At 47.7% G+C, this 23569-nt stretch overlaps 2 protein-coding genes across 2 annotated transcripts; one reads left to right on the top strand and one right to left on the bottom strand.

The window, feature by feature from the left end:
* Positions 1–1156: 1156 nt before the first annotated feature.
* LOC146219610 (uncharacterized) lies at positions 1157–7534 on the bottom strand. The gene is made up of 8 exons (XM_084695344.1): positions 7402–7534; positions 6466–6617; positions 5496–5679; positions 4349–4492; positions 4090–4223; positions 3302–3513; positions 3061–3167; positions 1157–2763 (listed from the first exon to the last, which is right to left on the bottom strand). The coding sequence occupies exons 1-8, from the start codon at positions 7422–7424 to the stop codon at positions 2685–2687; spliced, it is 1035 nt and encodes a 344-aa protein (XP_084551470.1). The 5' UTR covers positions 7425–7534; the 3' UTR covers positions 1157–2684.
* An 8126-nt stretch (positions 7535–15660) lies between these two features.
* LOC146219611 (uncharacterized) lies at positions 15661–22862 on the top strand. Its single transcript, XM_084694972.1, has 11 exons — positions 15661–15768; positions 15954–16067; positions 16200–16394; positions 16665–16842; positions 17291–17474; positions 17613–17713; positions 17887–18243; positions 18415–18591; positions 18915–19087; positions 20190–20413; positions 21746–22862. Exons 1-11 carry the CDS (start codon positions 15661–15663, stop codon positions 22329–22331), a joined length of 2397 nt encoding a protein of 798 aa, XP_084551098.1. The 3' UTR covers positions 22332–22862.
* Positions 22863–23569: the final 707 nt, after the last annotated feature.

Raw genomic sequence — 23569 nt, forward strand, 5'->3', positions numbered from 1 at the left:
AGTGTGAATAATTGTTCAACTCACATCGGACAAAACAATCGATAAATGCACACACCTCCATCAGTTATGAAGTATAACTTATAGGTTTACTTTATATTATAGAAAGTAAATCTATAAAATAAAGTAAGTAAATATATACAACATCAACGACACTGTTGAAAGTTGATTAATCTACGTCTAAAGGCATCAACATCAACAAAGCATCACATCGACCTCGGTCAGGTTGCCTTCATCCACCACCTTCCAGAGCGACTTACCCGGCTTGGTCTGTATCCGCGGTCCCATCATGGTCAACACGCGTATTATTGAGAAAACATTCGCTGGTCATGGTCCATGCCGCCCCAGCAGAGTCACACAGAATGTTTTCGATGTGAAAGTGTTAGTGAATGCTACTTCCTCGTGGGAAAAAAATCACACTTGAGTCCACTAAAGGCACTGGACTGTCGACCAACACCGGAACGCGGTGAATATAGTACAAGCATCCTCTACGTTTCATGGGTAGTTAGAACCAAGGCTGTATCGAAAGAAAACATCCTAATCCTCTTGTTTCGTAATGAAAGGGTAATTGAAGTTGACATCTTCTTGAATGCAAACATTACCAAGCTAAATGCATTTTGAAAAGCATAGGTAGCGGTTCTTCCAGGCTTAATCTGCTGTGACAGCACTGGCTCTCTCCCCCGTGTGTTTTGAACGGAACGGGAGAACGCACGAAACACATCCATGACTACATGGACCAACGGCCATCTACTGGTCAACCTTGAAATTACCTTCTGTTAAATGTGCCCACGAAGGCAATTAAAACCCCTTCTAATGGACAGGCTATATAATCATAAACCTTTTACAGAAAGCTGTTTCTCGGGGGACAGCGATACAAATATTCGAAGACAACAATATGTGTAGCTTATTTTATCGGCCTGAACAGCTTGACCCTTTGATGGATGAAATTATGCTCTTTTAATATAGCCTACTCCGTCAAAGCTCACTGATGAAATTGAGGTAAATTGCAAACGTTCCGCCCTGTGAATTAAGTGTTGTTGATATAAGTACAAAGTGCATGGAGATCCACAAAAAAAAAAGTGTAGGCTACTTTTAGCGCAGCACCAAAACACAATAACAGATGACTTACCAGTGATACATACAACCACAGGTATACAGCTCACAGAATAAATAAAAATGTAATCGGATTGCAACTTTACCATTGTCTAGGCCTACTGTACATGTCATTCAGATGCTGAGGCTATATACGATCTTCACATCATTCTCGACCTACATCTTTCATTCTACATGCCTCTAACCATCCTGTCCTCAGCAAAGTAAGTTTACTCTTGGTCTTAACAAGAAGCAGAAAAAAATCCTCCCTGAGTCTTAACAAGAAGCAAAAAAAAAATCCTCAGTCGAGAGAGCGGGAGGGAGAGAGAGGTGGGGGTGAGACAGGGTGAAAGAAAAAGGGAGAAATGGAGAGAGAGAAACGCTGCAGTTACATCAGAAGCAAGATAGCCCTCTCTGACATGAATTCCTTACGTTTTTGTCAAAGCTCTGGGGAATGCTGTTGTATGCGTCATTCATATCGTGTAACTATTTAGTAAGTGAATTCGGATAATCTGGGCCATTTTTTGCATGCACTTTCTCATCGGAGTTTCCTGATTAACTTGTGCCCTGACCCTTTCTGTGACACCACCCAATCACATTTTGGTGATTTCAGTCACATAACGTACATGCTAAACCTAGGGTAAAAGTTCTGTGGACTAGACATTGCCATAGCAGGGAAGAAAATGCTCTGGAGTTTAGGTGTCCCACATTAGCCAATGTCCCAGATTACCCAAATTCACTTTTCCAGGCAAAAAAAAATCCGTAATCTTTTCTGTATCTGTCTTTGCATCTTAGCTCTAACTGATTCCACTTGATACTGTCATATGTTAGCCTGCACTTTACCTTGCCACTGGCAACTGGTACAGCCAACATCCGTTTAATGGTCATACATTTGTCTGATACAGTGGTTTTCAACCCTGGTCCTAAGGGCCCAGTATGTTCTAGATGATTCCCTGATCCAACACACCTAATTCAAATGAATGGTTGTTATCAGGCTTCTGCAGAGCTTGATAGCAACCATTCATATGAATCAGGTGTGTTAGAGCAGGGAAACATACAGGACAGTGGGCCCTGAGGACCAGGGTTGAACACACACAAACATACTCATGCTAACAATTTGTCAACACAGAAATCTGTTATACTGTATTTACAATGATAATATCATGACATTATCACACCAGACCATGTGACACGTTAGCACCAAGACAGTATTAGTACTTCCTGTTTCACCTTCAGCTGCCTCACCAGCTCACTGACACCTTCCTCACTTCCTGTGGAACCTGCTTACTTCCTGGTACTAGTCTTACTATTCTCAAAACGTTTCATGACTCTATGCCAGTGGACATCCCATCAATCTCAATTATTACAGCAATAAATACAGTGATTACTTCAAGCGGGGGAAGTTGTTGGATTTGGCAAACTTTACGGACATTTTTGCATATTACATATTTGTGTGCTAACATATTTACATGACGCATTTGTGCCTTATTCTGCAGTCATATTATGGGAAAATGTGAAGACCTCTGGGACATTGCCTGTAAAAAGTTCAGAAACAAATAAAACTTTGATTTGATGACGTTCGATGTTTGGACGGTTCAGAGAGGGTACGCCTCCTCTCTTTTCAAGATGGCAACCTGGCCTCCTGGATGCTTGGTTTTCATGCTCCCAAAGTGTCTGCAAACAGAAGGTGTCAGAAAATGACAATAAGCGAAGTTGTAGTCTTTAATAGACAACTTGAATGTATTTAAACTGCATGAGCCTAGTTCATCAGACTGATGCTGAGAACTCACACTGGAAATGGGAGTGTCGTAAGAGCCAACAATCTCTCCCTTTGCCTTACAGAATCCCAAGTGTCCTACACTTGTATCCTAGCCGTGTCATACTGTACACACGTGTCCTACAGCCTAGCCGTGTCATGCTGTACACGTGTTCTTCACGTGTCCTGCATCCTGGTGCCCAGGAGCGTCTTACCTCCAGGTGTTTGTCTCATGGTTGTACACTTCGAGAGTTTTCAGGTTGGTGAAGTTATCAGAGCCCCCTGCTGCCAACAACGTCCCGTTGAACACCATCAGAGAGACCTGAGGAACACGTAGAGGGCTGTCACTGAGTGTGTGTGTGTGTGTGTATCTGTAGGATGTGTGTGTGTGTGTGTATCTATAGTGTGCGTGTGTATATCTCTGTGCGCGAATGCTTTAGACACCCAGCCACTCACGTTGTTTCTTTTGGACCTCATACGTTTGACCGGGGTCCATCTCAGGGTTTCCGGGTCGTACGTTTCCACGGCGCTGAGCTCCAGGAGCAGCTCGTCGCGGCCGCCCGCCACGTAGAGACGGCCCAGGAACACGGCGCAGCCGGGGTTCTCCCTGGGGCTCAGCATGGGCGGGCACATAGACCAGGTCCCGTCCACTGGGCTGTAGCACTCCACTGGGGAAACACCACACAGGGGGAAAAAAAGGTTGACTGACTGTGGTTTGGAGGGAAAAAACCGACATACATCGCAACATTTCGCATCTTTGTTTGGGGGTCTGGAAAGCTTTTTTTGGCTTGATTTTGTCTTGGTTCCTGAGTGAATGTAAACATTCAGACTCTGAGATTGTGGTGGTTCCTGGAAAAGCATCTGGTAAGAGAACAACATGGAGACTAAAATAGGTTATGGGAATTCTCCTTAGTTTTTCTTCTCAGAGACAGAATTAGGCCCGAACAAGTGGTAGTACAGCACACACACTCATTTCTTTGGCAGCCTCAGCCAGCAGAAATATTGTGTGAGTCTGTGTGTGTGTGAGTCTGTGTGTGTGTGTGTGTGTGTGTGTGTGTAATAAAAGGTCATGTTCACCGAGACATTATATAAGTGCTGTCAGACTTGATGAATTCTCACAGACTGCATGAAAATAGATACCTGTAGTCTGTACAGCTAAGAGGATAAGAGCATCTCGGCCGCAGAATACATCGACAAGACCGACATTGTGGATCGTGACTAGAGCCTCCCCTGTCCCCTCCCACCTGAGTCGAGGGGCGTGTCTCCGTCGCTGCCTCCGACCACGTACAGATGTCCGTCCAGCACGGCCGCGGCCGCCCCGCTGCGCCTCGTCAGCATCGGAGCCTGCTTCTTCCACGTGTTCATCTTCGGGTCATACCTCCAGGAGGGGAGAGATGAGAAGAGAAGCCACCTGGAGTCTCGTAAGTGTGACCTCATACCTTTTCCCCACATTATGTGCTTTCCTACACCCATGCGGTGCGAGAGGACGGCCGTTGGACGCACCTTTCCACCGTGTTGGTTGCAGCCATGCCGTTGAAGCCTCCCAAGGCCCAGAGGTGTCCGTCCAGCTCCAGCAGACACACCCCACTGCGGGGGCTACTCAGGGGGGCCACGTCGCTGCTCCAGCTGTCGGTGTCGGGGTCATACCTGGGGGGGCGGGCGGGGAGGGAGGCAGAGTTGCAGCGATGTTCATGCTATGCGGTACAGCTAAGGTTAGTTCCCCCTGTTGTTTCCAAAATGGCACCGCCGTTCTCGGGGCAGGAAGCAGTTCATGTGTGCTACACTCTACTGTCCTCTAGGTTCTCTACTGCATGGTGCACTTCTCTACTGCCCTCTGCTGTTTTCTACTGCCCTCTCTACTGCTCTGCAGTGTTAAGTGGTCTGTTGTTGTTCTATAATGTCTACTACTGAATGGTTCTGATCTAAGTGTATTATAGCTTGCCAGACTGCTGGAAGTCTAGTGCTAGTTGCTTCGAATCGTATTGGTATGCAGTTACTAGATCTTTAAATAGATACAGTGTGGTGGGAGACGTTTGGAAGGGTGGGCTATACCTTATCTCCTTATGTTACCCACCATCCATCCCCTATGCCACAGCAAAGGCTTACCCAGTGTCAGCGCACTGTCACTGGGCCTCAGGTAGTTGAGAACCCCCCCCCCCCCCCCCCCATCCATCACCACATCTATCACCGCGCCTTACAGCTCCAGGGATCCCCCGCATCACGTTCCCAGACCCCCAGTCGTCGTCCCCCTCACACACACACACACACACACTCCGTTCGCACTGTACCCCAGTCTGACAGGGATCCGAGTCCCAAACATGTCAGGGATTCAGATGGCTGAGCGGTTAGGGACTTGGGCTATTAATCAGAAGGTTGCTGGTTTGATTCCCGGCCGTGCCAAATGAAGTTGTGTCCTTGGGCAAGGCACTTCACCCTACTTTCCTCGGGGGAATGTCCCTGTAATTACTGTAAGTCGCTCTGGATAGGAGGGTCTGCTAAATGTCGGCAATTTTTTTTCGTTATTTCAAGTGGAGTTTTTGCAACAGCATGTGTTACGTCTGTGTCTTATCGCTCACCACCGTCTCACTTTTCCCGGCCTCGCCGGGAGCAACGCGCAGCCTCAGAGGGGCCGTCTCTCCGCCCGACTCACCTCTCCACGCTCCGGAAGCAGGAAACGTTATCCTCTCCGCCCACCGTGTAGACCTTCCCATCCAGGGTGCCCACGGCCACGTTCCCACGGTGCTGGATCATGGAGGCCATCATCTGCCACTCGTTGTACTGAGGACAGAACTGCTCCACTGGGCACGATGGGTCCTCCTGGCTCCAGCCCCCAACTGCACACCACCCAACCGGGGGAACGACATGACCCCTATCAGTGTCAGCATCCTGTGAGTATCAAATCCGTTTCGTCTATAGGAGTTTTGAGATCTACAAAGCACGACACCGGGTTTGTTGTTTGCCAAAGAACAACCAGCATCGGATCTCGGAGGATCGTTTGTCGTCACATGACCCTTTTACACCCCCACACCCGTGTTCTCCTTTTCAACACATAGGATAAGATGAAGAATTTCACATCTATTTTAGACTGTCATCTGCAGCCTAATAGCTGCATAACCCCCCCTCCTCCTGAAATACCAGCTAGAGGCTAGAACCTTCAGAGGCTGGGAGGATTTATGGATGACTCCTTCTCTTTTAGCCTGCACACTTGAGCTAGCCTGCAACCTGAACACTTAACCCTTGGCGCTAGCCAGCTGTCTGAACATTTATCCCATATTGCTAGCCAGCTTTCTGAACAATTATCCCATATTGCTAGCCAGCTGTCTGATTACATAGCCATTAGTGCTAGCCAGCTTTCTGAGCACTTATCCCATATTGCTAGCCAGCTGTCTGATTACATAGCCATTGGTGCTAGCCAGCTTTCTGAACACTTATCCTTGGGTGCCAGCCAGCTTTCTGAACCCTGAATCCCTTGGTGCTCGCCAGTTGCCTGACACATTTCTTATTGTCATAATCAGTCTTTGGAACTATTTTTCTTGATTAATTACTGTACCCTTGCAACGTGAATAGTATGTCAGTAAAGCACACAATGTCTCAGACCTGTAAAGATGTCTACCACTGACCTATGTACATCGTGTCGTTGAATGTGTCTTTAGGTGGAAGTCTGCAGCCCTTCCTGCGAAGGGCGAGAGGTCCATGGGTGTCATGGCGACGGCCGAACCTACTCGTCACTTTGGGCAGCATGACACTGGAGTCTGGCTTCCCCAGAGCTTCCCTAGATCACCAGCAAACAGAAAAACAGAAGTTAACACTGAAGCTGAAACACTGAAAGAAACGCAGAAACACTGAAGCTGAAATACTAAAACAAACACAGAAACACTGAAGCTGAAACACTAAAACAAACACAGAAACACTGATGCTGAAACACATAAACGCTGAAGCTGAAACACTGAAGCTGAAACACAAAAAACACTGAAGCTGAAACACTGAAACAAACACAGGAACACTGAAGCTGAAACACTGAAACAAACACAGAAACACTGAAGCTGAAACACGGAAACAAACACAGAAACACTGAAGCCGAAACACAGAAACAATAAAGCTGAAACAGAGAAAGTTAAACGCTGATCCAATCAAACTGAAAAGTAGAAACACCAAAAGACAGGAAACTGAAGCTGAAAAACAAAAACACTGAAGCTCAAAATGAAAAACTGAAGACGAAACACAGAAACACTAAAGAGAAAACACAGACACACAGAAACACTACAGAGTAAATACAGCCACACAGAAACGCAAAACCTGAAACAATCACTATTTTCAGTTAAATGGGGTGAGTTGCAACTCAGATTTTCCAAATGTCTTCATCTGATTTTAATATTAGCCTGTACATATAAAAGACGATTATCAAACAATTCTCTCGTCACACCTCTCCCGTCGAGAAACACCTGTCTCTGTTCAGCACAGCGCAAACTCTGATAATAGCGATGATGAAGATAATTACCAATAGGCATATACCTTCACCACAGCCCACACAAACGGACACTCTCACGCTCCAGTACCCTTGTTCATTGTACACCCCCATCTCTCCTATGCGGTTTGTTCAATTCTCCCGGTGTGGTTGGTCAGTCTCTGTCTCAGTCTTATCAGCAGCAGTACATACAGCCCACTGTTGAGAGCCTGAGGTCTATCTTATAGACCCAGCTGACATCCACAGAGCTGGATGGAGACTAGCCTCCACCCCTTGGCCACACACCAACTGCAGTATGCCATCCTGGTTTACTCATCCACGAGGCCCCAGGAAGCCTCGACTCGAGTTCCGCGTTTTCAAGTTTCAGGTTTCTTGGCCATTTGTAGTACAAGAACAAGAAGTACAAGAGCAGGTATATTGAAATGTCTTCTTAGCAGGAACCTCTCTCTCTCTCTCTCTCTCTCTCTCTCTCTCTCTCTCTCTCTCTCTCTCTCTCTCTCTCTCCCTCCCTCCCTCCCTCCCTCCCTCCCTCCCTCCCTCCCTCCCTCCCTCCCTCCCTCCCTCCCTCCCTCCCTCCCTCCCTCCCTCCCTCCCTCCCTCCCTCCCTCCCTCCCTCCCTCCCTCCCTCTCTCTCTCTGTCAGTAAAGCGCACTGCCTGGACAGGGGGTTCACTGTCTCGACTGGGGTTTGTTGAACAGTGGTAAGGATGCATTATTGTATTCAAATGTTGTGTGCGGGTGTGGGAATGTGTGTGTGGATGTGTGTATGGGCAGTCATCCATCCAGTTAGACAGGGAAAGTACAGAGGGTTCCCCAGTGGGGAAACACGAGTAGTCCCGCATTCCCCCCAGGACTCCATGCCCTGGTACAGACGTCACCCTATCAGCTCCTCTGGTACAAACGTAACCCTATCAGATCCTCTTGTACACATCTGGCCCAATCGGCTGGTCCGTTTCAACCAGACCGGACCCTTTCAGCTCTGGCTGTCCACCTCTCACTCCCCATCCTCAACCAGCTCACGTCTCACGACCTCTGACCTGCGTGTCTACACGTCTGTGATGGCAGAAATGCCTAAGCTATTTTTTCGGACTGAGTGCAAGAGAGAGGCACTGCGTGTAGCGGTGAATCCATATTTGTCTGTTCCTGTGGACGGCGAAAGATTTACAATGTGTGCAGATGGTTGAGTTCTCACGTCGACGTCTATATTTTCTATATTTCAAAAGTCTCGAAGGCAGTTTCATAGCTTTTAAAGCCTAATACAAATGTATCTCTGTTATTAAAGGACTAAATACATATAAAAACAGAGCAGAGAACATTGACTTTACAAAGCACCTCGTAAAAAAAAAAATCATAAAGCACGTTACAAGCCTAGTCTGGGAATGTCTAGTTACAGCCCTCTTAAAAAAACACTCTTAAAATCTCAATAACTGGGAATGCGTCCTGGATTATTTATGATTTTGAATTCAAATAACCTAAACACTCACCAGCCTACAGCTCCTTCCGGTTATTGATCAACAACGCCTGTATGGTAATCCAGCAGGTTTAGGGTTCAAATGGGTCGATTTCTCTTTTCTCTTACCTATACCTCAGTATTTGCTCGTTCAGATATTCCCTCGCTCAAGACTGTCCTCTACCCAAGAGCAGAATCTGTAATGAGCATCAAATAGCTCCTCAAGTCCTTTAATAAGGCCACCGATGGTTCTGGCCCAGTCTTGGCATGCCCCCTACATCGTAAAGCTGGCAGCATATTCGGGAGGCCAAAGGTTGGTGGACATAAACGCTGGCACGTACATCTCATGGGGGTGTAACTGAGTTGAACTGGTTCATCTCGCTCCTCAGCAAAAGCGCCGCCCACCTGCGCCATCGTAGAGCTAGCCTTTCAGGGGCGTGGCTGGTGAATGTGGTGTCTGTAGAGGTGGCGGTTGCTTTGGCGAGTCAGAGGAGCCTTGCTTGCTTCTGCGGGGTGTTTGGGGATGTCTGTGTGTGTTTTTGAAACCTCTCCAGTCGCAGAGGAGGGACAGAAGTTCGGGGGTGAGGGGTTGTCGAGGGGTCGTCGAGGCGTTGTCAAGGTGTTGTCGAAGCGTTGTGGTGCTGTCGAGGGGTTGTCGAGCGGTTGCCGAGCGGTTCGGGTGTCGTTGATGTCCTCAGGTGTTGTTGATGTGTTCAGGTGTTTTGGAGCAGGTGTGTGGCAGAGGATGACAACGTGAGAACCACATCAACAACAATGGTCTACATTCAAAGGCTATGGGGCTGTGCACTTGTTTTCCTGGGGATGGAAGGCTTGAAGGGACAGTGACTAAGAATTGTTTTACCGCATCCAGCAGTGATGAAAGGTGACACGGTCTGTGTCACTGATTCGGGGACGAGAGGAAACTCAGGTTATGCCAGATGGAACCGTTGAAATGTTTGGCACCTTGTTGTGGTTCTGGGGGAAGCCATGCAAGAGGAGGGCCAAGAGGCAGCACAGGCTGGAAAGACTACTCTACCTGTGTGTGTCTGTGTGTGTACACACGACTGTAGGGGAAGTGAGTGTTTGTGTACGTGTGTGTGCGAGTGAGTGTGTGTGTGTGTGCGTGTAGAGTGAGTGTGTGTGTATGTTTTGTGTGCGTGTGTTGTGTGTGTGTGTGTGTGTGTGTGTTGTAATGATGCTAAATATGTTGTGAGATCATGGCTTAGATATAAGCTTGATGAATGGTAAGCGAAGTAAAGGTCAGATGTCTGTCCTGGAAAGAGCTGGACTAGGTCTTTATCCAACTGTACTATGTGTGTTTATAGCTAGACTAGGTCTGTATCCAGCTGTACTATGTGTGTTTATAGTTTATTGTGTCTGATACTTTGTCAGTGCTACCACAGTAATGGAAACCTTGGCATTAGTCACAGGCCTGTGGTATTTTAATAGGTGCAAATGTTACTTCAAACCCTTCAAAAGTGCTTCAGCTAAGTAACAGCCAATGTATCAAGATTCCCTTATAAGTCCTGACAAAATAGTTCCCTACCATTTTTTACACTTAACTCCTAACTCATAAGTTGACTCAGTTCCAGAACAGATGGCTCATCTGTGCAGTAGGTATTCCAGTCACAGAATACTAACATTTGCATCACAAGCAGTGGTGTCGTGGTGATCGAGGGGAAAGACCCACGCAGACGACTGTCCTCAGAGCTCCTTGGCTGGACTCCAGCCCCCTTCGACCTGCCCCTGAAGCCCTCAACCGCCCAGCCCCCCTCGACCAGACCCTTCCAGCACAGCCCTTAGCCACCTGCAGCTGTGCCTTGGGTCTCGGTGCCAATCACGTGAGTCATAAGAGAAAGACGTGCCAAAAGGTCCACCAGTGAGAAACACCCTCCGAGACCATGTTATTTTGGGGTCTCGGTTTCGCCCATGGGGGAATGCTTCACCCTTGACCTGCTCTGGAACTGGACTAATTAGTTGTACTCTGAAGTATCTATCGCCATCTGGGAACACCTGATATGGACACCCATACATCAATTTGCAGGCTGACACACACAATGACACCCCCACACACACACACACACAATGACACCCCCACACACAGTGACACATATTAGCATATACACACCGGCACATGAAAGGTTCTCCTCGATGAGAATTCAGTCTGAACAAAATGCTATTCCGTAGTTCTTCTGCATCAATATCACCAGATCATTTATTTCATTTAACCTTCATCTAACCAGGCAGAATCATTTAAGAAGAACATTCTTATTTACAAAGATGGCCTAGCATAAAGCAAAAGCTTATTGAGGGAGAGGGAAAGGGGGCTATGGAATAAAAATCAGGTTGAAAGCACAATGGCACACAACCAGAGCAGTACAACATACAGAAGAAAACAAGCAGGGCATTTGTACATAGGGAATCAGAGGATAAAAACAAAAAACAAAAAAAGTGTTAAACCACAAGAACACAAAGCAAGACACAGACTATTTCACCAGACAACAACCACAATCAAGACATAGACTGACTGGCAGAAATGAACAGAGGATCAGATGAACTCATCCATCTAGTCAACGAGGTGCTAATCTTGGAACATCTTTGAGATGATGGAAATCCTAACGCAAGACAGCCTTCATTAATAACAGGCTGGTACATCATAGTCTCCACAGAGCCACACGGAAAACACTGCGGCATTCCTAAAACTACGGATCAGTGAAATCCTTCGAACCCCACCGTTTTTCTCCAGACAGTCTAATGTCTAGCCCTGTCACCTTAGCCTGGATAAAGGCAGATATAATGAAATAGTAAATAAACAGAGAAAAGAAATGCTAAACGCAGGGGTGTCCAATCCTGGTCCTCGAGGGCCACTGTCCTGCATGTTTTAGATGTTTCCCTGCTCCAGCACACCTGATTCAAATGAATGGGTCGTTATCAAGCTCTGTGGAAGCCGGGTAATGACCATTCATTTGAATCAGGTGTGCTGGAACAGGGAAACATCTAAAACATGCAGGACAGTGGCCCTCGAGGACCAGGATTGGACGCCCCTGTCAGCTAAAGGTACTCCATGAGCCTCTTTTCTATTGGTACACAGGACACCTTGCTCCTGTTCCACAGGCATGGCTGAGAAATTCTCTGACGCAAACGTAATCTGTACGCAGATACTCGATCCAGAAAGCAGATCACATTCAAGTAGTAAAAACCCTGGTGTGCCGTCGCCAACGGCAGACACACAAGTGGACAAATTCAGGATAAGAGGCCACTTCTTAGATTCTTAGACATGTGCACTGTCCTGTGTGACCCCGGTAGAGTACAAAGATTGTATTGAATCTCTTTGTCTATTTGACTTTCTGAAAACGGGAAAGGTGACAGGAGGTTTTAAGGGCTCCACTTTGTCGAGCCCCTAAAATAATACGTCTTTTACGATCGACAACATTTCCAGGTCGTAAAGCTGGGGAACATCCAGTCCCACTGGCTTCGTCGTGAGGGATCAAGGACAGACGATCTCATCCAAACAGATAGAATTATGCCACACGTGTTCTGTATATGTGTACCGTGAGCTGGAAACTGAAGGTAAAGTTTTAGGAAAGCTTTGTTTGACTATCTTTTAACTCTGTCATGAAAACAGCCAGGTTAGTCACAAGAACTGCGTAGGTGGTGGAAAAAAAATCTGTCCCACCATTGACGGCAGGGTATCATCTTCGCCCAGGCTGCCCGGGAAACCAACATGAGTTATCCCCGGTGATGACAGGTCAGCTGGTAGCGAGACAAGATGCAGCAACACGAGCCTTCTGGAGCATCAATCTGACTGCTCCCTCTATGCAGCACGGAGAACAACAGCTGTCTTGTCCTGTGCTACAGAAGAATACCTTCTTCCTGTCCTGTTTTTTTGCCGAACACGGCTGTTAGACCCAAAGAGACAATTCTGTGGGAATTGTACGGACTTTGTTTAGGCCTTCAAACCTCTGGACGTGTAGGCATGGCACATTTGTAACACTGCATACAATTCCCATAGCTTTAGTACAGCATCTAACACATGATATAGGTGCTCGAACCAATCTATAATGAAGTGTGAATGAAGTCTACAATTGCAGATAACTGTCTTCCAAATTCCTCTTTGTAAGAAATCCCCTTTGAAGAAGTCTAGAGCTACAGTATCTGAGCTGGGACCCAGTGCAGGGTTACCTACTTGGTGTCTGCCATCATGGAAACTTTGGTCAGGTACAGGACAGTGATACAACCACTAGTCCAGAATGCCACTGTACAGGATGTAGAGCATGAGCTTATACCACCAATAGCACTGGATGTGGTCCCACATTTCCTGAAAATCAAATCACTACTGGCACAATAAATCTAAACAGAGACAGAATCGTTAATATAATGTATGAAGGTAGGTTTGATTTCCACAACAGAAGCAAATGATCATAGCAAGCTTATTACCACTGTACTAAAGAAGAATACATTGTTCACAGACAACCTCAAACCTGTTGGATTTGATTGTTACTAAGGTAACCGTGACGTTAGGCTGATAGATGGAGACAGTTTAGTTTATCGAGAGTGAGGATCATACTGAATGAGACACTCAGGGGGAACGCTTGAAAGATTGACATCCTAATCTTTCATGCCCTGTCCTGTTCTGATATCCCTGTCATTCTGTCCAGTCAGGGGTCAAATTAGGCCAGGGAATTTGTCAAGAGATCCTAACTATGTTGTGCTTGTCTCCAGGTGAACTTTCCCAACATATATGTATGTGCGTGTTTGTAAACCAACGGTGTTTGGGAAATATTCTCTATCATCTTGAGCATGTAGTAGAAGACAGTTCCCGGCCTACAGAGTTGTCAGGTTTCCCTGTATCATAGAAGCCAGATTGTGCTGCGAGAGGATATGTCCAGGCTGCTGCGTGGTGCTGTTTGTGGGTGCAGCCCTAGGGGGCAGCACAGTCCGGCTCTAGCCTGCTGACTGCTCCGTGACATGAGTCTCTAACGACCTGACCGGACAGGAACTGACACAGGTGGGAGGTTTTTGGTGCCCTTCGATGACAGAAACAGTTGATGTGGGATTACAGAAGAGGGAGGTAATGAGTCACGGAGGGACCTGGAGAGAGGCTGGAGAACAGCAGGCAACCACAGCTCAACACCACGGAGTTAAGAGACAGTGGTGCCCTCCGGTGGTGGCCTGCTGGTATTGCCATCCAGGATCCAGACCTTGGGTCGACTCCAGTCTCTTTTGTCTGAACTAGTGTCTACTTTATTCTCTAAACTAGATCTATTTAATTCTCTATTGTCTAAACTATGGTCTACTCTATTCTCTAAACTAGGATCTACTTTATTCTCTTTTGTGTAAACTAGGGTCTACTCTATTGCCATGTTACAGTTTTAAAGCCAGCCATGTAATTTCAGTGCAGATGTCATTAATTCAACAGGACATTTACAAAATGTACTGCTGGCTGAATATCATACACACATAAACATCTGTCCTGAAATGTTGAATTTGAGATACTAATTGTAGGGATGATTTACATGTTCCCTCAGAGCCTGAAGCTGTCAGACAGCATTCAGTAACCCCATTAACGGACTGCCAGTGCGAAAGGCAGAGAGCAAACCTGGGCCTGCCAGACACAACACACACACAGCACCGCATGGCTTCACAGCTGCGAGGCTTCCAGCAAGCCAGCCAGACACAACCTAGTTGCTCCCACTTCACTTTGGAGTCCTCGCAGGCCTGAAGACACAGGGAGACACACAGCTTCGTCAAAAGAAAGGGAGTCAGGTGTCCAAGCGGTTAGGGAAGCGGGATAGTCATCAGAAGGTTGCCGGATCGATTCCCGATCGTGCCAAATGACATTGTGTCCTTGGGCAAGGCACTTCACCCTACTTGCCTCGGGGGAATGTCCCTGTACTTACTGTAAGTCGCTCTGGATAAGAGTGTCTGCTAAATGACTACATGTAAATGTAAAAGCCTGTAGAATAATAAAATCATTCGACAGACACTTAGAGTCTGCTGCGGAGTGCTGCAGCCAACTCTTAACCCAAACTGTACCCCGCCAACCCGATACATACATCTATGAAATATACACTGAATGATCATCATCCACCCTGGAACTATCTACTCTGCCTTGAGATACAGTCATGTCCAAAGTATGTGCAAAGTATATAAGAATATGAAAGAAATAACGCATTCAGAGAGCGTATCTCTGACTTGCTAATCACATGAATGACAAACCCGAGGTGGCCCTGGGAGGGCGTTGAACGAGGGCTCGTGCGGGCGGGTCCGGGCTGGAGTCGGAGCTGTTTAAACATGCATGAGACCCGTGTCGGCGGGCAGGAGCTGGCGTCAACGCTGGCGTCTGCTCAGGTGTCACTGGAGCGCATCGGGAGCAAAGAACCAGAGATCAGCAGGTGGAGGGGGTATCACATCACCTGCCGTCCGGTTAACTGGCATTGGGAAGCACACCTCCGTCGCATCCCGACGCGTACGTCTCTGCTGTTTTTTTAGTCTGACTTTACGTCATCATCTTCGATAGCACCTTTTAAGGTAACGTTGAGTCGTTCGGTTTGGGGATGGCAGGTTGAAGATATTGTTGGCAGAAGGCTAAACATGATCCCGGGCTTTTCACCTGGAACAAGAGAACGCTCGTAAACACAGAAGGAAGCTAGTTAACACAGGAGAAAGCTAGTGAACACAGGAGGAAGGAGATGGACCAAGTACTCAAGTTGATAGCCTGCGATTGGATGATTAAAAATGCGTTTGCATGATTAACCTGTCTTGATATTTACATCGCAGACCTATTTGCAGCAGGCACACTTAGCAGCTTGGGAGAGTAAAGGCAGTTCTCTTTGGAGGCCATGTTGTTTGTGTGAGTGACGAGACGTGTGTTTCCTGCCAACAGAGAGGATCCCAGGAGATGGAGTCACGCCAGAGGGAATCTCAGAGACACAGCAGGAGGCCCAGCAAGACTCTGCTTCAAGATCTGCTGAGTAAGGGCGCCCTGGCCGGTCACAGGGATACACCCGTGAGTACGCAGAGAGATACCGTGGAGAGCTGTGTCTGAGCCAAGGAACACGGGGGAAATATTGATTATGCTCATGTTGTTCTTCCAAACGACGTACGGATCAAGGGCTCGTTAACCTGGAACCTCCAGTTAGATCTTTTGACCACTGAGCTACCCCCCCCCCCCCCCCCCCCCCCCCCCCTCAGACTCCAGGAGAGCTGGTGAGAGATGCCAAGACGGTCCGGTCTATCGCCAGCATCATCAACGGCAAAAGCAGGCTCCTGCTCTTGGAGAGCCCCGATACTGTGGAAGTCTACAAGGTACCTTCACTTCCAAGCCTACAAAACAATGTCAGACGCCCATTGAAGGCTCACCTATTCACCCCTGGTTGGTTGACTTCCCCTCGAAGGACTTCCACCACATTTCTAAATGCCCATATCTGCTGTGTGCAGCTACCTAAAGCAGTGGCGCCCCCTGGTGGCGGAAGAGGGGACAAGACAGTTTACCTTCCGTCCATCTCAGCCAAGGCCTCCAGCCTGGGCTCGGTCAGAGGTCCCCTCAGCCTGTCCTGTCCTTACCTGAGCAGCAAGCGCAGAGCTTCCTTCTCCTCCACCGGCTCACATAGGACTGGGAAGTACGGGAAACAGGTAAGCAGGCAGTTAGTCAGGCAATTAGTTCCATTCGTTTTGACAAATAGTTAAACATTAGTCACATACATTTTGACATAGCTGTACATTAGTTACATTCACTTTGACAGATAGCTGTACGTGTTACACAAACTTTGACAAATTGTTGAACATTCGTCACATACATTTTGACAGATAGCTGAACATTCGTCAAACACATTTTGACACAGAGCTGAACCTTTGTCACATTCATATTGACAGACAGTCGTGTCTCTGTCAAATCTCTGTCAGAGTACCCTGAAAGCACTGAAGGAGGCTAAGCGGTCCAACGTTACCGTGACGATGACCTACCTGGGGCAGGGTCACCCGGGGTCAGGGTCGGGCTCGCCGGCGGATGAGCTGAAGGTGCTGCAGCAGATCTGTGGCGGAGAGAACATCTGTGTCTTCAAGGGCTTGGTGAAAGCAGGAGGTGCTTTTTGGCGGCGCAGCTTCGCATGCCGGCTCTTCTTCCATTTGTAGACCAGGGGCGTAGCCACGGGTAGGCCTGGGCAGGCACAGGCCTGCCCAATGTGTTTTAAGGCCTACCCAAAAAACGAAAATATCTCTGAAAAATTAAGCACCGGGTACACATCGCAAAGTAAATAAGTAAAAAAAACTGAAAAGATTTTTCAAGATATTTTTCAAAGATATTTTTCGGGCTACGCCCCTGTTGTAGACGGTTGTGTTTTAAATTAATGTCATTTAGTATTTCGATGTCACAAGTCTTCCATGGGTGGATTCGATTTGCGGTTGTAAGACAACCACATACTTTTGTTTGTGTTGGAATATTAATTCTTTGGGACTTCTTTGGTTCCACAACGTTTGAAGCGCGCCCACCCGTTGACAGGCGGGTGTATTGAATGATCCTTCTTCTCCAGAGCAATTCCAGTTTGTCTCCCAGAGACACAGAGGGTTCCCCTTCAGCGCCAGCCTGTTTGCGAACGGCATCATGGCGGCCAGGATCAGCTCCTGCTGTGAGTACCGCTACGCTCCGGGCTTCCAGCAGGGCCGTGGGAGCTGCTTCAGACTCACGTGGCTGTCGGGGGGGATGCCCTGTTACAGGTCAGGACCCTCACTCAGACGGTTGCGTACGGTTTACCCACCGGTCCTCAACGGTCGACGTGGTGCATTGCAATAAGCAGGAGCGTTCCGCCAAAGCGCTTTCGATGTTCACTTTATAGGCGTTTTAATCTTGTGCAGATGTACGAGTGTTCGAAACAAATCCAGCTCCTGTCAGCAGCTGAACCATGGCGCTAAAGAGAACTTCCGAGAACCTCCTCTGGACCAAACACCCAGCAACGGTAAAAAAAACGAACAAAAAAAACAACACAAAATGGTTTACTGAAAACTGCCCTGACTCGGTGACACTAGTATTTTGGACAGGGCCCATTTCACAGCAGAACACCATACAGAAACAGCCGACTGCAGCCACCAGGGAGTTATTCTAACGTGCCTTCTGGTGTCCTGTTAGCAGGCGACGTGGGGTCGTGCCCCTCCTCACCTCTGTTCGTCCCGGTCAAACCCGAGAAAGCTGCCAGGCCCAGGAGGAAACAGAGGAAGGAGGACAGCAGCAGGTCCACAGACAGCCAGGCCAGCGCCGCAGTACGGCACAACAGGAAGCCCAGACGGCACCGAGGCCCGTCTGGTCACAGAGACGACAGCAAGGAGAGCGGCGAGAGGGGCCCGGGCTCACGGAGGTCAGGAGAGCCAAGCGAGAGTGAGGGCCCAGTGTCATCCGTCCAGAAACTACAGAGCCAACAGAAGAAAACCAAGAAAGCGAAGAACCCCCAGAAAGACCACCAGGAGTCCAATAGCCCAGTCATGGTCCCTGGTGAGGATCCCTTCACTCTGTGCATTCTGCTGGGGATGGCTTTATATTATCATAAGAACCTGGCTGCACTTTGAAGCTGAGATACAGATGACCTGCAGTCTTGATGTGGGAATTCCATTTATGTTCCTTTGTGGAGTAGGATGGAAAAGAACACATTGTTGCTTTTTAAAGATTCATTGCAGGATGAGGAAGCTCTGAGCGAGCAGAACGGCAAGAAAGAGAGGGATTTGGGATCAAATGAGAAAAGCAGAACGGGGGAAAGACGGAGAGACTTCTATGAAGAGTGTGTGGAAATGAGCGCTGGGCTGGACCTGAGCCCAAACAAACAGAACCGCTTCAAGGCAAACAGTGAGTCAGTAACTGCTGAGGAACCAGGCCAGAATATCCCTGGGGTATTGTGATCCTTTACATAACACATATTGTCATGCCAATCTCAGAGTGTACCGCAGATCCTTACAATACTGTTATATATTGTTTTCTTATTAATGAATGACTTGTAAATGGCAAGTCTTACAGCCTGCACGATTAAATGTCCACAGTTACTGTACTTTAGAGACATCTGCCAGCCCTGAAACTATTTCATGTTGCGCCTTTGTTTTCTGTGTGTTTGTATGCTTGTATGTGTGCGTTTGTATGTCTATATGTGTATGTGTGTGTGTGTGTGTCTAAAGTCCTGGAGAGGCGGCGTCTCCAGAAGAGGTTGTCCTCGGGTCCCAATGCCACCAGCTCAGACGTGGAGCCGAGCGGGGAGAGTGACAGCCCTCCGGAGCCCGACACACACCCAGAAGACCGGGCCACGGAGGACAAGCCAGGAGACGTCCCTGAGCAAGACCTGCAGACACAGGTGGATGACAGATGAGAGGGGCTGACGGTATCCGTTAGGCTAGCTCCTTCCTGGAAGATGAATGAAATACAACCCCAAATATATCAAGTCCCAATCATAACTTGAGATTGTGCAGGACATAGTTTGTCACATGGTTGTGGACTTCTAGACATGTCTGGCGTATCTGGCTCCGAGGAAGGTACATCCCCTGATCCAGATGTCTGAAAACACCACACAGACTAGAAAAGCCTCACAGCCCCTGCCTCCCCAACCCTGCCTCGCCAGCACTGCTTCACAAACCTGCCTCAACTACACTGCTCCCCAAATCTGCCTCAACTACCCTGCCTCCCCAACCCTGCCTCGCCAGCACTGCTCCCCAAACCTGCCTCAACTACACTGCTCCCCAAACCTGCCTCAACTACCCTGCCTCCCCAACCCTGCCTCGCCAGCACTGCTCCCCAAACCTGCCTCAACTACACTGCTTCCCTAAACCTGTCTCACCTACCCTGCCTCACCAACCCCGCTTCCCCAACCCTGCCTCAACTACACCGCCTCACCAACCCTGCTTCCCCAACCCTGCCTCAACTACACTGCTTCCCTAACCCTGCCTCACCTACCCTGCCTTACCAACCCCGCCTCACCTACCCTGCCTCCCCAACCCTGCCTCACTGACCCTGCCTCGTAGCCCCAGCCACAGAGCCCCCTGCCTCCCCAATTCTACCTCCCCGACCCTGTCTCACATCTCCCGCATACTTCCCACCAATATCTTCCCCAGTCCTAGCACAGCCTGGCCAGCAGATTCCTGAGTTATCCTAACAGACAAATAGTAAATGTCTCCGGACTCAGATTAGGGTTCCAAGATCGCTTCGGTCTGGCTGTGGTGCAGACAGTTTGTGTTTCATGAGTGCCAATAAGCAGACGAGCCATTGGTCTCGGTAGTGAGAGGATTCTGAACTTACACGAGACATTTTTATCAGCCTTACATCATTTGTTTGGATTTCTCAATGTGCTACATTCACGTTCATCACCAGGGACAGAGCCATGTTTGGCTGGTTCTTGTCAAATTCAAAATACATATCCATTTCATGCTCGCAAACACTGCTCGCTCCTTTGTCCTTGCTAGCTGAACGCCATGATGACAGTGCTGAACGGGTCGGACGAGGTGGAGCAGCTGGTTCTGAGGAACACGGGCCTGACGGATGAGCTCCTCCAGAGCCTGGCCCTGGGGCTGAAGGCCAGCCCGTCCGAGGTCACTCTCCTCAACCTCAACCTCAACCACCTGGGCCCCTACGGCTCCCTGGTGCTCCTGGACCTGCTGAGAGCCAAGCCCCAGGTCAGGGCTCTCCTGTGAGTCCCTCTCTCGTCTGCCTTTTTCCCCGGTTCCAGTTTAACATTGTCCATGCTTCCATCCCTTCGGCCTCCAGACGGCTTACAGTTTTTTACAGACGCTAGGACACATTGCTCAATACTTAAGTCACGTTTTCAAAACTCTTCACACAGCGAGCACAACAGAAGTACATGTGGGCTAAACTGTGAATCATTTATCATTGTTTTGGCACAAAATGCATTCAATGACTACATCTTTCAAATTACATTCATTATTTTCTCACTTCGACACAACAACTGCCAAAACTCTATGTACCTACAGGCCAATTTGCACATGCTAAGATACTGTTTTCAAAACTGTTAAACTTCAGTTCAAAACAATAACAAAATCCAAAACTGAATAAGACAGCCATTTGCTAAATTTCTACAGTAATATTGTAATGAAATATATTTCAAATAAAAAAATAAAATGGTATAAAATAATCTCTATGGAGGGGTTGCGCTAGGTGAGGAAAGGGATGCAGAGAGAAGAAAGCCAACATTTGTATGGGACAATGTGGCATGTCACCACTCCTGTGCAGTCACTGAGTGGTTTGCAGCCCATCCCAGAATGGTGTCACTTTTCTTCCCACCTTACTCTCCATTTCTCAACTCCATAGAATACTCATTTTCCTCATGGAGGTGGAAAGTTTACTGTATGACCACCATCCACATGATCAAATGTCCCTCCTGGATGCAAGAATGCTGAATGCCTGGACATTGCCAGGGATGGATCAGGCATGCCAGAAGATTCTTTCCTAGGTGTGTTGCCATAGATGACATAAGATGTGATGTGGATGAGAACCTATGGCTAAATGCAGAAGATTACAGTACCATTCCTATTGTATCTGTATCAGTGTGTATACAAATTCTTGTATTCTGGAATGAGCGAGAAAAAAAAAAAAAGATATACAACATATTGAAGTATACTGCATCATGTCTGATTCATTCCAGTAACATATATTGCAGTGAATTCTAAACAGTAGAGAGGTGTCCTTGTTTTACATAAGAACACTTTGTATAATGCTACCTGTTGTTAGTGATTTTAGGTCATTGTTTTGTGGGTGACAAAGTATGTTTGTTGGCTGTCAACCTTTGCTAGTGTTATGGAAGAATGAGTTGATTTGAGACTTGTATGAAGTGATTTGGTAGTTTTAGTACATTTTAAATGTGAAATTAACTGCTGTGCCGAGCTGAAAGTTGGTTAGGAGAACTGTGTGAAGAGTTTCGAAAAGGTGACCTAAGTATCGAGAAATGTGTCCTAGTGACTGTAAAAAACTTGTTTTTGAAATGCCGCCTCCCTTGTGTCTGCAGCTTGTTCGGCAACCAGCTCGGCGACTCGGGCGTTCTGACGCTGCTGAGCGGACTAGCAGAGCTACAGACGCAGGAGATGATCCAACCGGACCAGAGCTCGACCTCTCACCCCGAGTTCTCCTCCTTCCTTGCTTCCGGGGTCTCTGTCTACAACTTTGTGCTCCTGGAGTTGGACCTGGGAGGAAATGGGCTGAGCAGTGATGGACTGAAGGTGTTAGCCTCCTACATGAGACACTATTCCCAGCTGCAGTATCTGGGGCTGGCTCAGACCAGGGCGGGGGACCTGGAGGCATGGGCAGAGCTGTTCCAGAGCATCAAGGGGAACGCGTCCCTCTATCACATCATCCTGGACGAGAGCGACCTGGGAGACGCGGGCGTCAGGCTGTTCGCCGACATGCTGATGGTGAACTGGAATCTGCGGAAGGTGGACCTGGACTGCAATGGCATCAGTGACGTCGGGGGAGGGGACGTGCTGACCGCGTTGCTCTGCCGAGGACAGGCCGCCGTCCACCACCTCAGTCTGGAGAGGAACCAGGTCAGCGACGGACTGATGAGTCTCATACAACAGGAAGTCAGATGTCTTTGAGACAAACGTTGCGTTTCGGGGTGTGCTGTCTGGAGTCAGAGCAAAGAGCACGAAGCAGAAGTCTCACAGGAGAGAAGAGAGTCCAGGGAGAGACATTTCTTTGTCTTCTGGAATGTTCCGGAGTGTATTGCATACATTGTATCGGAACAAGGGAAAGCAGGGAAGTGAGCATCTCAGGCTACTTGTTTGTCATTTTAAAAATAAATCTAGCAGGTCTTGCCCAGATCTGATTTAAATATATCTGAACATCTCAGCAGGTTTGGGCTGTGGTTTAGAGCACTTGAATGAAGCCTTTCTTCTATGTGGTTTACCTCTTTTTTTCTGCCTACCCTGAAGGACGCACCTCATAGCCACTCTCTCCCCTTTCTGTTGATTCATCCAGAAACACTTGAAACCGTTCAGAAGAGCTTAACGATTTCTGGAATAACATGTTTGAGAAGTTTACACCTCCGTGACAAGAGTCATTTAAAATCAGTTATGCCTGTCTTAGATTTAGTGTATTAAAACAAACCTACAGTGCAAATAAAACAAATCCACTAATTTGTGCTCTGAGGTCTGTGTTCACGCTGCACACTTTTAATCTGACAACACAAACTACAGTACAGGCTCACCCTTTCAAAATGGCTGCCAATGAATGGTCATCACTTGTCCATATCAAAACCGGATTAAGCTACTAAACACTAAGGCAAACCATGTCAAGGTGCTTCATCTCAGTGTTCTCTGAGACTCTTCATGCATCACACAATACTTCCCTTTCAGAACCAAACCAGACTTGAATCTTGGCCCAGAATGTCATTTGTTCTTTCGCCACGACATTCTGAGAATAACTGTAAACTGGGATCAAAGCTTGTCAAGTAGGTTATCAGCCCCGGTCCACAGTTGCCAAAAGCGACCATGCTGAAACCAATCCCTCCACATGTCATGTGGGGGGGGGGGGGGGGGTTGACAGGGAGATGAGATGGCTGTACCTGAAGATTACAAGACGAGTGCAACTACCAAAGACCAGCAGCTCTTCTGTAGACCGGAACCTTCTGTGGAGCAGTTAACTCTGCAGCTAGGTCAAATAGCTGAATGGTGTACACTTTGCTCATTGTAACCAGGATAACTAGCTTCCTGGCTCCTCACATGGAACTGTTAGGAGAGTGGATTTTTTCTGTAAATATAGGTTCTGTATTTGATCCTTTTTATTATTGTATTTTAAGCTTTAAAAACTCTTGATACCCAGGAGTTGGAAGTGA

This window comes from Hypomesus nipponensis, chromosome 28 (genome assembly GCF_054491055.1).
Source record: "Hypomesus nipponensis isolate SF chromosome 28, ASM5449105v1, whole genome shotgun sequence".
Lineage (NCBI taxonomy): Eukaryota > Metazoa > Chordata > Actinopteri > Osmeriformes > Osmeridae > Hypomesus > Hypomesus nipponensis.